Here is a 15,002-nt window from a genome sequence, read left to right on the forward strand (position 1 = left end):
TTCTTGCTCAAGTCCCACCCACTCTGCTTAACCTCTCAGCATTAGAATATCTCAGGGTTAGGTCATGGGATACTTCTTTCCTACAAATTCTTTCTGAAGGTTCTTACTCCTATCACTTCAAGCTCCATCTTTATTCTCATAAGTCTCAAATTTACATCCCCAATTCAGACCCTATTCAGCATTCAGATTACCCTACTGGAAGTTTGCCCTTGGACAGACACACCTGAATTTATCATGTCCACAGCAAAGCTCTTGGGTTCCCTGACTCACCTTCCCCAACCATCTTGCCCTTGACATTCTCTTCCTTGTGTAATCCCTAGCAAAGAAAATAGCAGCACGATAGTCTCCAAATCCATCCCACCACCACTAGTCTCCGCTTCCTCAAAACTTTCTCTCAAATAAACCCAATGGTCCAGTTATACTGCCCTAGTCCAGAGCATCATCCTCTCTCCATGAACATTTGCTCTGATCATCTTCCTTGCTTCCATCCTTGCCTCCCAAAATCCAAATAAAAAGAGCTTTCTAGACTAAGAGAGCAAACATTCAGAAGACACCCAGGAGGCTGGACCTGGAAAGACCACAATGATGCAGTTTTGAGTGGACTGGGAACAGAGCGGGTGAAGTGAGGGGTAAGCCGAGGCTCTGCATGCCTTGCCTCGCATGTTAAAGATGAACTCGAGAGCAGTGAGGAGCTAAGGAAGGTTTATAAACCAGAGAATGGCTTTCCAGGCAGGCACTGAAATTAGAAGAGAAGCCTCTGGCACAATGGAGATACACTGGAGAGATGTAGAGAGCAAGAAAAAACAGTCCTACAGTTACTGGAATCAACCGGCTGCTGGGCATGTCATGAAGCGTGGTGTGCTGTTCCCGTGGACTGGCGCCAGAAACAGATCCTTTCTATAAAAGGAGACATAGTAACAGTGACTTTTTTTAGTACGTGAAGGAGAAAGCATAAGGAATGTTAGCCAATCATTATTAATTGTACCTTGGGGGAATCAGCCTGCTTATGCAAAGAAAGAGAGAAAAGAGAAAACAAATTTGGTAAAAAAGTTCTATTTTCTGCAGTTGAAAAAAAAATGGAGCAAAATGGAGCTCTGAGCTGCTTGATTAATAACTGAAATGTAATGAAAAAGTGGGGAAGGGGGAGGAAAAATTCTTTTTACTTGTTTTTATTAAAAGTAGGTTTTATAGATACTTGGAAGAATGAAACTCCTGGTTTTCAAATATCATTTTGAATTTAGGCAAAGAAATAAATTTGTTTTCTTTTCATATCAATACATCAGTCCCTATTGTTCTGTTGGCAGTTGATATGAAGAACATAATTTAACATAATTGGCATTGTGAAAATGGGATAAATTATTCATCCTGAAAAGACCCCTTGTCTGGATATATTCCCGCTTCACTGGCAAGGCCAGATAATACATGGTGGTTCAGATGGCGCAAAGTACAGATCATAAAAATTTAAAATACTACTTCCCAGGATTATCAATAATGAAGAGGTTCCCACACAGAGGCCGTAGGATTGGCAGGAACAATAAATAAAAGTGCAGAAGTGCTGACAAGGAGCATAATTGTATTTTTATGAGCTGGACTGGCACAGGCCAGAAATAGATCTAAACTATACCTTTAAGCTCATTCTTGCAGCAAAGAGAGAAGTTAGGAGCAGGACAATGAACGGCTAGCCTCTTAGCACCTCCTGTGTGCCAGACACAGTGCTACTCATGTGTACTCATAAAGTCTCACGCCCACTCCCCTGCTTATAGCATTCTCTCTGACCCTCACATCTCTCCTTTAAGATCATTATTATGCCCATCTTTCAGATGAGGAAGTTTAGCCTCAGAGACTTCAGTCACTTGCCTATGATCAAATGACAGCTAAGTGGTTGAGCTACTATTCAAACTAAAGAACAGGATGCTCTTTTCTATAATTTTTAAGGCACCTGCTATGTGCCTGGTACTGTACCAAAAGCTTTACATCCTATATCTCAGACAATCCTTTCAATCACTCTGAGGAAGGAGAGAGTATCCCCATTTTACGAGAGCCGGAGTCTCAGGGAGCAGAAATGACTGCACAACCTCACATAACCACTAATGGGCTGACTCAAGGCTTGAGCCTGGGCTTCTGGCTCAGATCAGTTGCCAATAGTAAGGTCATCATTCAAAAATCATAGCACTCAAACTCTGATCCTGTGGCACCTGATGCTATTGAATGAATATTAAATTATTTAATATTAAATTAAATTAAAATATTAAATTATTGAATGAATAATAAATGCTATTGAATGAATGCCCTAATGCGTGAATCCTGCACCTAAAGAGACAGGTGAAGTACCCTAGTGGGGCCTGGGTGCATAGCTGGGAACCTTCTCCCATTGGCCACCTCACTCCTCAACTCACACTCCACCTCTTTGGGTTTGAGTCTCTCCCTGGGCCCTTGAAGTTTGGTACTAGGCCCAGAACAGAAGCAAGATATCGGTGTTCAAAGAACATTAGTGGCAGTACTGTCCAGTCCCACCAATCCACAGATGGGAACATGGGAGCCCAGAAAGGGGGCGGGATTTGCTGCAGGTCACACAGCAAAGATTCTAGTATGGACCTGCTGACTCCCAGGCCAGGGCTCTTTCTGGGCGCTCAAATCTCTTTTCCTTGCTGGACCTTTGATTTCTCAGGGTAGAATGGAATATTGGCCAGGAAGGCCACATATGGATGGACTAGCCCAGTAAGTCTATGGCTCTTCAACCCTGTGACAAGGCATATAGCTGGGGAAGATGAGGGACTCTTCATTGGGTCCTGCAGGGACTACCAGTTCCTGCTCTGAGCAGAGGCTAGTTGTCTGGGCTGGAGTCCCTACAGCAAGGTCCATAGCTCTGCCATCCAGACCCATCCTCTACAGGGCAGAAGCCCAGTCCACCTCACTGTTCAACCCTTCCTTCACCCCTGTGCACTCCAGGAAAAACGATCCTGACCATGGGACTGAATTGATGATGATGGTAACAACAATCATAACAACAACCTTGCATTAAGCACGTACTCTGTGCCAGGTACTGTGATAAACATTCGACATGCATTTTCTCATTTTACCCTTTAAACACTTCTTAAAGGAAGATACTAACTACTCTCCTCATTTTAACAAGAAAACAGGGACAGAGTGGTTAGTAAACTTGCCCAGGGTCATACAGCAAGTAGGTGGTAGAATTAGGATTCGAATTCCAACTGCATTGTTACAAGGCATGTGTCTCTGTATAGGCCACCCTTTACTTGTAGGGGCATTGGCTCACTAGCTCAGTGTTTCTCTGTGCGTGAACATAAGCAAGTGGGGCACTTCAGCTCTCTGAGATTGCTTCACCATCTGTGAAATGGAGGTGATTTATTAAAAAATATATGAAATTTGACATATTCTCACAGTAAAAAAATAAGTATGAAACTTGTATAATTATATATATACATACATATAGTCTTCAAATGGGCCCCAACCACCCCATCTGCAGTCCCTAACCACCCCATCCATAGTCCCTAACCATTCGATAGTTTTTTGTGGTTTATTCAAGACTGTTTTATAAGTTATAAGAATGAAACACACACCCATATTTCCACAAATGGGGCTCCACGCCACATTCTTCGAAGTTGTTTTAAAGGAGCAATGTGTCTGTTGCTTTTTCCACGTTAGCACAAACACAAGCAAATCTGTCTCATCCTCATAACAATTGCTTACTTTTCCACATCCATACACTACAGTTTATTTAACCACTTCAATCTCATGGAACATTTGTTTAACCACTCCAGTCTCCACATATATGGCTTTGCAGATTCGAAAAATATATCCATAGGATAAATTTCTGCCACCAGTAGTAACATACCAATCAAATGAGATATATAGTTTTAATTTATAAGCAATGTCCAAATACCCTCTAAAAACCACTGCATCAAATTATATAACCAACCGGAGTGCAACAAGAAGATCTGCTTTCCCCTAGCATTAGCAACGCTGGACATTATCACTTTATTTATTTATTTTTGCCAATCAGATATGTAAAATGTTATGTTCCATTTAAAATTATTATGTTTTAAATTATAAAGAACTTTTAACCTGCTTATTGGTCACTTTCTGTCTATTTGTTGGAATCACCTAGTCAGAGCCTTTGCCCCAGTTTGGGGTGATGCAAAATCTGTCTCTTGTGAGACCCTGAAGAGCAGAACAAGGGGGCTCTATCAGCCTGGAATCTGCAGGGATGTGCATTTTCTGCTTCCCAGGGAAAGGCTGATGTTCTCTGATCCTGTGTATCAGGGAGAAAAATAAATCCTCTGGTGAAGCCACAACAAAGACCAAGAAGGCATGCAGATCTCAGTGACAGGAGCAGTGTCTCCTTTGCTCCTTTCTTTCCAGACCTGCCCCATCGAACCCTGAACCTCCACCACTGAAACCCCATCCTTCTCAGCAAGCTTTACTTTATAGTCATCCTCCAAAAATGTCACTTTCGGGAGACACAGTCTGAATATCCAAGGAGAGAAAGGAAACTGTCAATGAGCCCCATGTTTGTGTCATTAGACAATTTTCACTTGTTTCCTCACAGTAACCCTGTTAGGCAGCTATTATGCTCATTTCACAGAAAGAAAAAAAAGGCCCAGAGATACCAAGCAACTTGCCTAAAGCCACACAGTACATGAACAATTTAGCTGAGATTTTAATACAAGTCTCTAGGACAACAAAGCACATGTGGTCTACCATACAAAACGTGAAGTGTGCCAAACATTAATAATTGATCTTTTAATGTCTGCGTTCCTTTCCTCCCACAGGCAGGTGAGCCAACCTCCTGTGGGACGTGTGAAGATTTAGTAATCAGTAGAAAGGAAAGGAACAAACTGCCTAGAGCCTCGCAGCTGGCTTTGCTGAATACATGATTCATCTGGACCTTTGCCAAGGAGGGTTGTGCCTATCTGGCTTGCTTTCAGGGGAATAACCATCCTCCAGCCGGCATTTCCCAGACTCCTGGGTGCAGATCTTGGCTGCACTGTTTTCTTTTGGTGTGTCCCAGGATAATATTCTACTTCTCTAAGCCTGTTTTCATATGGACATAGTGGTCATGACCTCATAGAGGAGTTGTGCAGTTATCTGGGTTATCGTGGTCACTTAAATAAACCAAAGGCACATCCTGGAATTTGTATCTACAGACTGATGTCCCAACTTCTCAAGAGCTTGCTCCCATGGCCTGGAGAGAGCTACCAAACTGCTTAGATTTAAATGGATTAACTAAGCCTATCTTTACACTAGGCAAGGGGCCAGGGGTCTCATTCAGCCATCATTTTCGGTTTCCTACCATATGCCAGAACCAAGGCTACAAAGATGAGACACAGCCAGGACCCTCAGGCCTGGTGGGAAAAGCTCCTCAGGGCTGACCCACCACTGTCATAATCCGTCCATCTCCCCATCTCTGTTGCCAATCACAAACACAGCAGAGACTTTCCAGTTGATCTCCTGCCCTCCACTCTTCTCTTCCCCTACTCATGGAGGGGAGGGTGCAGCTAGAAACCCAGTAGCCTCTATTTGGGGGAAATTTCTCTGGTGCTGCCTCATTTGGAAGATGGATTGCAAGAAAGGAGGAAGACGAGACCAGGCCGTAGGGTAGCCCACAGCAGCCAGAGGAATCTTCCTAAAATAGAAATCTGATTCTGCCACTCGACTTCTTTAAACCCCTTCCAAAAACGTGCCGGTGAACTGGTGTCCACTGCACCTCATGTGCAACATCTCCCCCTACCCAGTGCACCGAGGCAACGCGACCGCCTGACTGTCCTTCCCCTCCCCTCGGGGCCTGTCCGCATGCTGACCCCTCTGCCTCTACCCGCCTCAACCCCCACCCTCCAGCTCTCAGCCAGGCTGCTGCCTCAGAAGGACCTTCCCTGACCACTGTTCCACCATAATTAAGCCCTCTTAAGTCTTAGCCTGTACAATCTAGCACCTTACTCTTTCCTCAATAGCCCTTCCTGCAAGCTGCATCTCTGAACTTCTATTTGTGTGAAGACCCTCTTTCCCACTGGAACTAGAAGCTCCATGAAAGCAATGATCATGCCTGACTTTTCCTGGCTGTGTGTGTATAGCCTAACGTAATGCCCAGCATGTAGAAGGTGCCCCATAGAAATGCTGGATGAGTGACTGACAGAATGAGTGAGTTCCTTCCAGCAGAGTAAGTATAACCTTAGTTATAACTGTGAGTGGCCAGGGAGGGTGTCCAGGAGAGCTGGCATCTGAACTGGGTTTTGAGCTGCACTGGCTTATCAGAAGGAAAAGGGAAAAGCAGGGCATTCTGGGTAGAAGGAAAGGCATGGGCAAGGAGGAGGGAGCAAGAAACACCCTGGAGCAAGAAACACCCTGGAGAGTATAGAAAATTCCAGGGCTGGTTTTTCAACCTCAGCACTGTAGACATTTTGGGCAGGCCACTTCTTCAGGGGTGGCATTTTGTGTATTGAAGGGCATTTACCAGCATTTCTGGCCCAAAGCACCCCACAACCAAGAAGTGTCTCCCGACACAGCCAAATGTCCCTCTAGCAGGGAGGGGAATCACCCCTGGTTGAGAACAATGGCTCGAGGTAGTTCTGCCATGCTGGTGTTCAAGGTACAAAGTGAGAAGTGGTAGGAATGGAAGCCAGTGGGGCAGGTGATGGAGGACCTGGAGTGTCAAGGTCAGGATTTGAGGACTGTGCCCTGTGGGGACCACTGTGCCCTGTGGGGAGGACTGTGCCCTGTGGGGAGCACTGGAAATGCTTTCTGAGGGAGTAGGACTGCTCACAGCTCTGGGGGCACTACCACAGGTGTGGTGCGGAGGACTGATCACACAGAAGAGGTGGGGGAACAGCCTCGAGGCCTCCTCTCCTGAGGCAGGCATCACTCCTCCAGCACTGGGGAGGGAGGGAGCACTGGAGGCTGTGATGATCTTTCCAGGACGGCCCCAGGCCTCACCTGCAGGCCCAAGAGAGCGCAACAAGGAGCCTCGGCCAGGGATGAAGGGATGTAGAGTCTGAGGAAGCACTGCCTGGGGTGGGAAGTTTCTCGTTTTTGAAGGCAGCAAGGTGCAGAAGGGAAAACCAAGGTGTCAGGGGCACTGGGCATCCGAACTCAGCTCTTCCACTCTCTCTGTGAAGCTTGGGCAAGTCTATTGATCCGAGCCTCAGTTTCCCCACCACTGAAATGGGTGCACTAACACCCACCTCATAGGGTTGCTGGGAGGATTAACCAAAACCATAGCTGTGAATGCCTTGCATGGCCCATTTCCAGCCCAGAGCAAGGGCTTCAGACATACTCATCTTCTCCACTTAGCCTCCACAACCTTTCCCCCAGAAGCTCACATTCCAACTAAAGAGTATTCAGTGGACAAATCTAGAAATAACTGCCAGTATTACATACCAAAGCACACTCTGTATTTTAAGTTTTCAGGAAGAAAACTCATGATATTGGGATCTAATATATGCCTTTCTGATCATCTTTTTAACTTTAAACCCTCACCATCTGGCTGGGCCTAATGAGAGAGCTGACAAATGTGTCAGAACTCGCCTCGCCTTCCCTAAAGTCCTGTAAGGTTGAGTGCCCCTCTACCCACGAGGAGGCTAAGGCTGAGCCTGCTGGCCCCCTATTCCTGATGAGGTGGAAGTTTCTAGAACAGCACTGCCTGGGCTCTGGGTCCTCCAGACGGCTTACCAACTCTGGCATTTGGGAAGTGACTTTACCACCATGCCTGAGTTTCATCATCTTTAAAAACTGGATTAAAGAAGTAACTCCTTTATTAGATCCTATTAACTACTGAAAGGATGAAAGAAAATTCTGTGTTTGGGTGTATGCGTGTACTTCTGACTTAAAATCTAGCATACGCAGCACATGAAAATGATAATTATCATTCTCTCATGGTTAGTTTTGTGCCAGGCACTGTATATATAAGGCCAGATCTCACACTGCCCCGACTATCACGAAGTAGGTGTGACCCTCCTCACTGCACAGAGGACACCAAGGTCCACCTGGTATGAAGACTCTGTTAAGAACACCTGCCAAAGTCTGTGAGGTGCCCCTGGGGGATGCCCCTGCCCATTCAAGGATTTTCACCCTTCAGGATGCACTGGTTTCCCTTTCCATGCATGCAAGTCCATAATGTACTTATCTTCAGGCTTTGGGACAGTTTTTTGACACATCTGGACTGGCTCAGTGGTTATCAGGCACATTTCCTGTCTCAAGGAGAGAAAGCAGTCCTTGGAGGTGGGAAATGGGGTGAAGAGTAAGGGGTGATAGAGACCATGATATCTCTGGATGACCCGCAGGTGTGTGTAGAATTAAGGGGAGAGGTAACCTCACCACAGTCCCTTTACCTTGCATGCCTCTCAGGGACGTAAACATCCTTGAGACTAAAGGGGAAAGATTCTTCCTAAAACTTCGCAAAACCTTGAGCAAAGACCCCCTCTGCTTCTCCTCAATTTCCACTAAATCTGTGATCAAATTCCAGCATTGCCACTTACTCCTCTGTGAGTTTGGATAAGTCACCAAATTTCTCTGATCCTCCTCCACCTTTTGCCTGCAAACGTGGATGGATGTATAATTCCCAGGTAATGTGCATCTAGCACAGTGGTTCTTAACTTTGGCGGCACACAGGAGTCCACCTGGGAAGGTTTAATTAACAGTGATGCTTGGGTCTCACCCCCCAGAGATTCTGATATAATTGTTCTGGGGTGTGGCCTAGGTATCAAGATTTTCAAAGGTTCCCCAGTTAACTCTAATATACAGTCACAAACTAAGAGCCTCTGCTATACAGGTAACTAATACCCAATTAATATTACTCCTTCACATTTCTTTAACACTAACTGCCTATTAAAAAATTTTATTTTCAAAAGTCCTTATCAGTTTTTCAGGATGGCTCAGTGATCCTTTATTTCTGGAACTCCTATGCATATTTTCATATTGACAACCTCTGCACTTTCAAAACAGATGACTCAACCCTCAGCCAATCAGCCAGGCCCTTTATCTAGCTTTGGCTTCTCTTCTGTTCATTGGATAGAGCCAATTGGTTAAGACACACAATGCCCTCCTGGAGATGCCAATGAGAAAATCAAACAAATGGAATGATCCATTGTTCACTCTTCAGCTAGGGAACTTCATCATTTGCCTCCTAATCTATCTCTTATGGCATGCAAACGCTCATATTATAAAACCCCAAGTTCTCTCAGAGGGATCTTAATATCGCTTCTCCTGCCTGTGCTCATAGAATAACTCCCCCATTTTTGTATAAACACTCACCTCCATTCTTCATGGACTACTCCCATGTCAGGAGATGTGCCATCAGCTAGTCACTCATTTCCAGCCACGCCTCCCCAAAAAATACTCTATTCCAGTCATGCTATTTCCCAAAAGCTCTCCATGCTTTGCACATTTGTGCCCTCTGCCTTAAATGCCTTTCCCTCCAATGGCCTACCTGGGAGGATTTTACTCACCTTTAAAAGCAAAATTCAAATGTTCCCCTCTGCAGCTGACCTAACCTGTCCTCCCAGTTCCCTCTCTGCCACAGCAGAATTTAGTTGTTTCCACCCCAGTGATCTCACAATCTTTGTAACGCTCAGGCATTGCATTTACCATGATGTTTTATATTAATTTAAGTCTTATATTGATGAGGGATTTTGTAATGTGTGTTTTTATAACCAACTTCCGGGGTAGGAACAGGGCTTTAGCAGGTGCAAACTAAATGCTTATTGGACTGCATCCAATTCTCTGTCCTCAGATTTGTAGCAGTCAATTTTTAAAAGACCTTCCCCAAATAATCAAGACCATTTTCTTTTTCCTCAAATCTAGAAGCTTAATAGTATTCATCCACTATGACAAAACTTTTTAAAAGAAAGATTAATTTTTTTGCTTACGTATGTGAACAAAAACATGAACAAGCACTTACCATACATCTGAAACAACACAAGAGGTGTCATGTCTCTAGATGGAATAACTACACTTTACAAGAAAGGGAAGTATTTGGCTGAGAAGGGAATGAAGGGTTTGAGGGAGGTGGGATTTTTTGCTGCTTTATTTCCTGAGGTGAGGGGAGCAAGGGGGCTGCTGAGGAACAGAGCACCTGCTTTACCTTTTCCGGAGCAGCCAGCTGCAAGTGATTAACCTCCAGGGGCGTGATGAGAGGGACGGTCTGGAAGCCATCCTCAACCGAAGGTGGTTTGGCTCCCTTCTCACTGGGGTTACTGTTCAGCTTCACCATTCTGACGCCTTTCTTCCCAGACCTAAGACAAGCAGTAGAATTCTAGTTACAGTGGGGAGTGAGGCAGGAAAGAGAGGGCTGACGACAGAGAAGACAGCACTGCCCTCAACAGCTCCACTCTGGCGGCTTCAGTGTAGGCATCAGTCATCGGCCTTCCGCTAGATTTCCTGACATGATCCCTATTATCCAGGAAAACTTCTTTAATCATCAAGAAATGCCACCTGCCTATGGCACTTACCAGCTTTCAGATTTGAGAAACTCAAGGAAAATCCCAGTCTTACACACAAAATATACAACCTTAAAAATACAGCCAAGACACCAGAGCTAACATAATCACATAATCTCAGTGGAAAGATAATTCTTAGTGAAAAAATAAATCCTGTTATTCTGGGTCATCCTGCAGTATGATAAATTTCACCTTACCATCTTGATTGCTATTTTATTATATTGTGTTTCCCCCCCATCCCTAAAATACAATAAATACATTCAATGCCTCTATGTGTAGTATACCATTTTACACAATATGTAGGTTGTACAGGAGATACAATTTCTTAAAACAAAAAAGGACTGGCTTGAACCTGATCCTGTTATTCAGCCATGGAATGCCTCCATTTCCTCAATAGCAAAGGGCCATTTTCTTTTTTTTTTGGTTCCACGGAAAGTTAGCAACCCCCGTAATACAAGATTGCCAACTAAATAAACAAATCACATTTATTTCTTTCCAGCTCCCTTGGAAGTAAAACGGTGTTCCCACCCCACCCCCAGAAGCCCAGCACAACTGAATTTTTCTTGTCAATCCTGCTGATTGGAACGTTATTAGACAAAATAGGGTTGCTGTGGGGGTGAAAGGGATGGGCAAGGGTTGGAAGATACTGGGGAGTGGTTATAGCAAAAACAAATGCCTACTTACTGCGCAGCACTCTTGGGGGTCAGAGCAGATTCAAACCAGTTTGAAGAGGAGGACGGCCAGGAGTCCTGCCTCCTCCGCCGGAGCTTGTGGTGCTGAAAGGACAGCGCCTTGCGTGCGTCTGGATTGGGAGCTTCTGAGAGAGGCGCCAGCGAGCGGGCTCCTGGCAGCTGTCTGCCCGCTCGCTCGCTCGCTCGCGCCCCCTCCCACCGGGAAACGGGCTCCCACACCATCTGTCATCTGGCACCACCTGCTGTTTCTCATGCATGGCCACAACCACAGCATGGGACAAAATGGTTTCAAGAAAGTGGGAGGGATTCTGGCCATTAAAAAAAAAAAAATTAATAAGCACCGTCTTATTATACAGGCAATCCTTGAGCCTTTAGAAAAACTGCAGGAGGCGGCATATTAACTAGGAAAAGGGACCACTCTGAAGATTTTCCAGGACAATACTATGAAACACAGAATTGTTCAGGACTTAACACCGTGCTCTGACCTGTGTATGGAAAGAAGGAGAACTAGTATTTATTTAGTATCTCCCATGCATTGGGACCTTTTCCAGGTTATTTCAGACTATTTCTCTCATTTGCAAATTGTGATTTCTAATAGTGCCTACATGATGGGGTTAGAGTGAAGTGTGAATGTGATAACTTGCAGAAAGCATTTAGCTCAGAGCAAGGCGCATGACTAGCAGTGCATAAACATAAGCACCTTTTCTCACAATGCTGTGATCATGCAGGTCAGCTAAGGTCACAGAGCTAGCAGAGCACCAGGTATTTGAACCCTGATCCACTGCTGTCAAAGTTTGTATGCAGTCCACATTACAGAGCTTCTAGGTTGGTGTCTGGAATCAGAGAAGGCAAAGTGCTGGAGTCAGTTCTCTGAAGTTCCTGCTGTGGGGACAGTTTGAATTCACCTTGCAAACCTTCTTTATCTCTGATGTGGGTATAATAACATTTCCCTTGCCAAGCAGTTGTGTATATGAGAAAATATTGCACTCAAGGAAGCCCCTTTCGGCTCAGGGACAGGCTTCTGAATGGTTGAATTGCTTCATCCCTGGAGATTGCTCTTACATGCCCTTTCAATCCTCTGCGGTCAAGACTGTTTCCAATAGTTTCTCCCAGACGTATCCACATCACCAGTGGCCATTCATTCCCAGCTGCAATGCTGTTTGTGATGTACTTCATAAGGTCCTGGTGTAAGTAATAGCATCCTCTTTCACTGTCAAAAGTATCCCAGCTTGCACGATAAATTATCTGGTCACCTTGGTTGGTGTTCACATATGGAGCATATCATACACTCTCCTAGTTAAAATGCCAGGAGAAGACACATATATTACCTGTACTGCTTAGGAATGAAGTGGGTGTGTGTGTATGTGTGTGTGCGTGTGTGTTTGTGTATAGAAAAAGAGATGCTTCTGAGACAACAGAGGCTATATTACATCAGAGCTGAGTAGAACACTTCTATTAATAGAAGAAGGCATACATATAAGAGGGAGGTATTCCAATAAATGTGAGCCCTCCATTCCCAGCTTCCTGGGTGATTTTCAGGTGCAGGCACTAAGGGCACCATAATGGAAGCAACTGTGAACACTTGTACTTGATCCTATTACTGCTGCCTCCGAAGGAAAAGGGAAGTCCCTTTAACACAGCTTATGACAGATTCACAAGCAGAAAACCACAGGGCCTGAGAATGTAGTAAGGTCCAGGATAAGGGCCTGCCTCGTGTAAAATCCAGGATTCTTGATATTTGAGGCCAGGAGAGAGGGTGCAGAAAAAATGGGGGGCTGGAGGGATGTGGAGAAGCCCCTTGTTGGAGAATGATACAAGGGTGCTTCATATAATGGACAATTATTCTCTTGTAGAGCCCTGGAAAAGATGTTTGACAAGTGACAACAAAAATAATGACATTTCATCATGAGGTTCTCTAAGTATGCATATGTAGATGTAGAATATAAGAAAATACGTGAAGGGTAAAGGGGCCAATCTGATGGTATGATTTCTGTATTCCACTTGAAGTGGTAAAGTATTGATTCCAACTAAACTGTAAAAAATTAATTATGCTTATTGTAATCCCTAGCATAACCAAAATATACAAAGGTAAAGTCCAAAATGTGATATATAAGTTTAAATGAAATACAATTTTAAAAAGTTCAAAGAGCCCAAAAGAAGGCAGGAAATGGAACACAGAGGTACCAGGTCAGGCTTTCGGCTTTCAGCTCAGAGGAAGTCACAGTGCAACTTTCTTCTCTCCTCCCACATGTGGGTTTATCTGACACCAGCTGCCTCTGTCATGCTGCCCAAGTTTGACCCCAATGAGATCAAAGTCATGAAACTTAGGTTCAACAGTGAAGAAGTCAGTACCACATCTTCCCTGACTCCCAAGATCATCCTTCTGGGTCTGTCTCCAAAAACAATGTTAGTGATGACATCACCAAGACAACTGGTTACTGAAGGGTCGAAGGATTGCAGAGAAACTGACCTGACTCAAAAGAGACAGGGGAGATTAAATCTCAGCTCTGTCACTTGCTATATTTCTGATTTTAGGTAAAAGTTACCTAACCTCTCTATGCCTCAATGTCCTCATTGTAATTTGAGGGTTCAGTTCAGTTCAGTTGCTCAGTCATGTCCAACTCTTTGCAACCCCATGAATCGTAGCACGCCAGGCCTCCCTGTCCATCACGAACTCCCGGAGTTCACTCAAACTCATGTCCATCGAGTCGGTGATGCCATCCAGACATCTCATCCTCTGTCGTCCCCTTCTCCTCCTGTCCACAATCCCTCCCAGCATCAGAGTCTTTTCCAGTGAGTCAACTCTTCGCATGAGGTGGCCAAAGTATTGGAGTTTCAGCTTTATCATCAGTCCTTCCAATGAACACCCAGGACTGATCTCCTTTAGAATGGACTGGTTGGATCTCCTTGCAGTCCAAGGGGCTCTCAAGAGTTTTCTCCAACACCACAGTTCAAAAGCATCAATTCTTCAGCGCTCAAAATTGAGGGTACTAACAATAATTCATAGGGTCATTATAAACATATCCAATCCTTATAATGACCCTGTGAATTATTGCTATATATATACACATACATATTGCTATATATATATGAAGAAAGCCTTCCCTGGTAGCTCAGACGATAAAGCATCTGCCTACAATGTGGTAGACCCGGGTTCGATCCCTGGGTCGGGAAGATCCCCTGGAAAAGGAAATAGCAACCTACTCCAGTATTCATGCCTAGAGAATTCCATGGACCAGGAGCCTGTGGGGCTACAGTCCATGAGGTCTCAAGGAGTCAGACACAACTAAGCTACTTCACTTTCACTTTCACTTTATATACATGGGCTTCCCTGGTGGCTCAGGTGGTTAAGAATCTGCCTGCAATGTGGGAGGACTGGGTTTGATCCCTGGGTTGGGAAAATCCCCTGGAGGAGGGCATGGCAACCCACTCCAGCATGCTTGCCTGGAGAATCCCCACGGACAGAGAAGCCTGGTAGGCTACAGTTCATGGGGTTGCAAAGAGTCAGATATGACTGAGCGACTAAGCACAGCACACACACACACATTGCATAGAACAATGCCTATAAGTGGAAAACAAGTATTTATTCTTATTATTCAATTATTAGATAATCATTTTTTATAACTAGCTTTCAGGGCTTTTTTAGTTGCATCACCGACTCTGTGGACATGAGTTTGAGTGTACTCCGGGAGTTGGTGATGGACAGGGAGGCCTGGCGTGCTGTGGTTCATGGGGTCGCGGAGAGTCGGACACAACTGAGCGACTGAACTGAACTGAACTGAACTGAACTGAACCTATCAATTTATTTTTTAAAATTATTTTCTTATTCTTTACTTCCTTATTATAATTATCCCATTTT

At 44.7% G+C, this 15,002-nt stretch overlaps 1 protein-coding gene across 1 annotated transcript in view; it reads right to left on the minus strand.

The window, feature by feature from the left end:
• The window catches only part of NSG2 (neuronal vesicle trafficking associated 2), a 70,413-nt gene extending 55,632 nt beyond the window's left edge, over positions 1-14,781 (minus strand). Inside the window, exons 1-2 of the mRNA XM_055421847.2 lie at positions 11,136-14,781; positions 10,097-10,247 (exon numbers count right to left, since the gene is read on the minus strand). Of these exons, the coding sequence (XP_055277822.1) occupies positions 10,097-10,247; positions 11,136-11,365 (381 nt within the window). The 5' untranslated portion in view covers positions 11,366-14,781. The remainder of the gene's footprint in view (positions 1-10,096; positions 10,248-11,135) is intronic.
• Between the last annotated feature and the right edge of the window lie 221 nt (positions 14,782-15,002).

Source organism: Moschus berezovskii, chromosome 18 (assembly GCF_049115385.1).
Source record: "Moschus berezovskii isolate FMDL1 chromosome 18, NW_MosBer_1.0, whole genome shotgun sequence".
NCBI lineage: Eukaryota > Metazoa > Chordata > Mammalia > Artiodactyla > Moschidae > Moschus > Moschus berezovskii.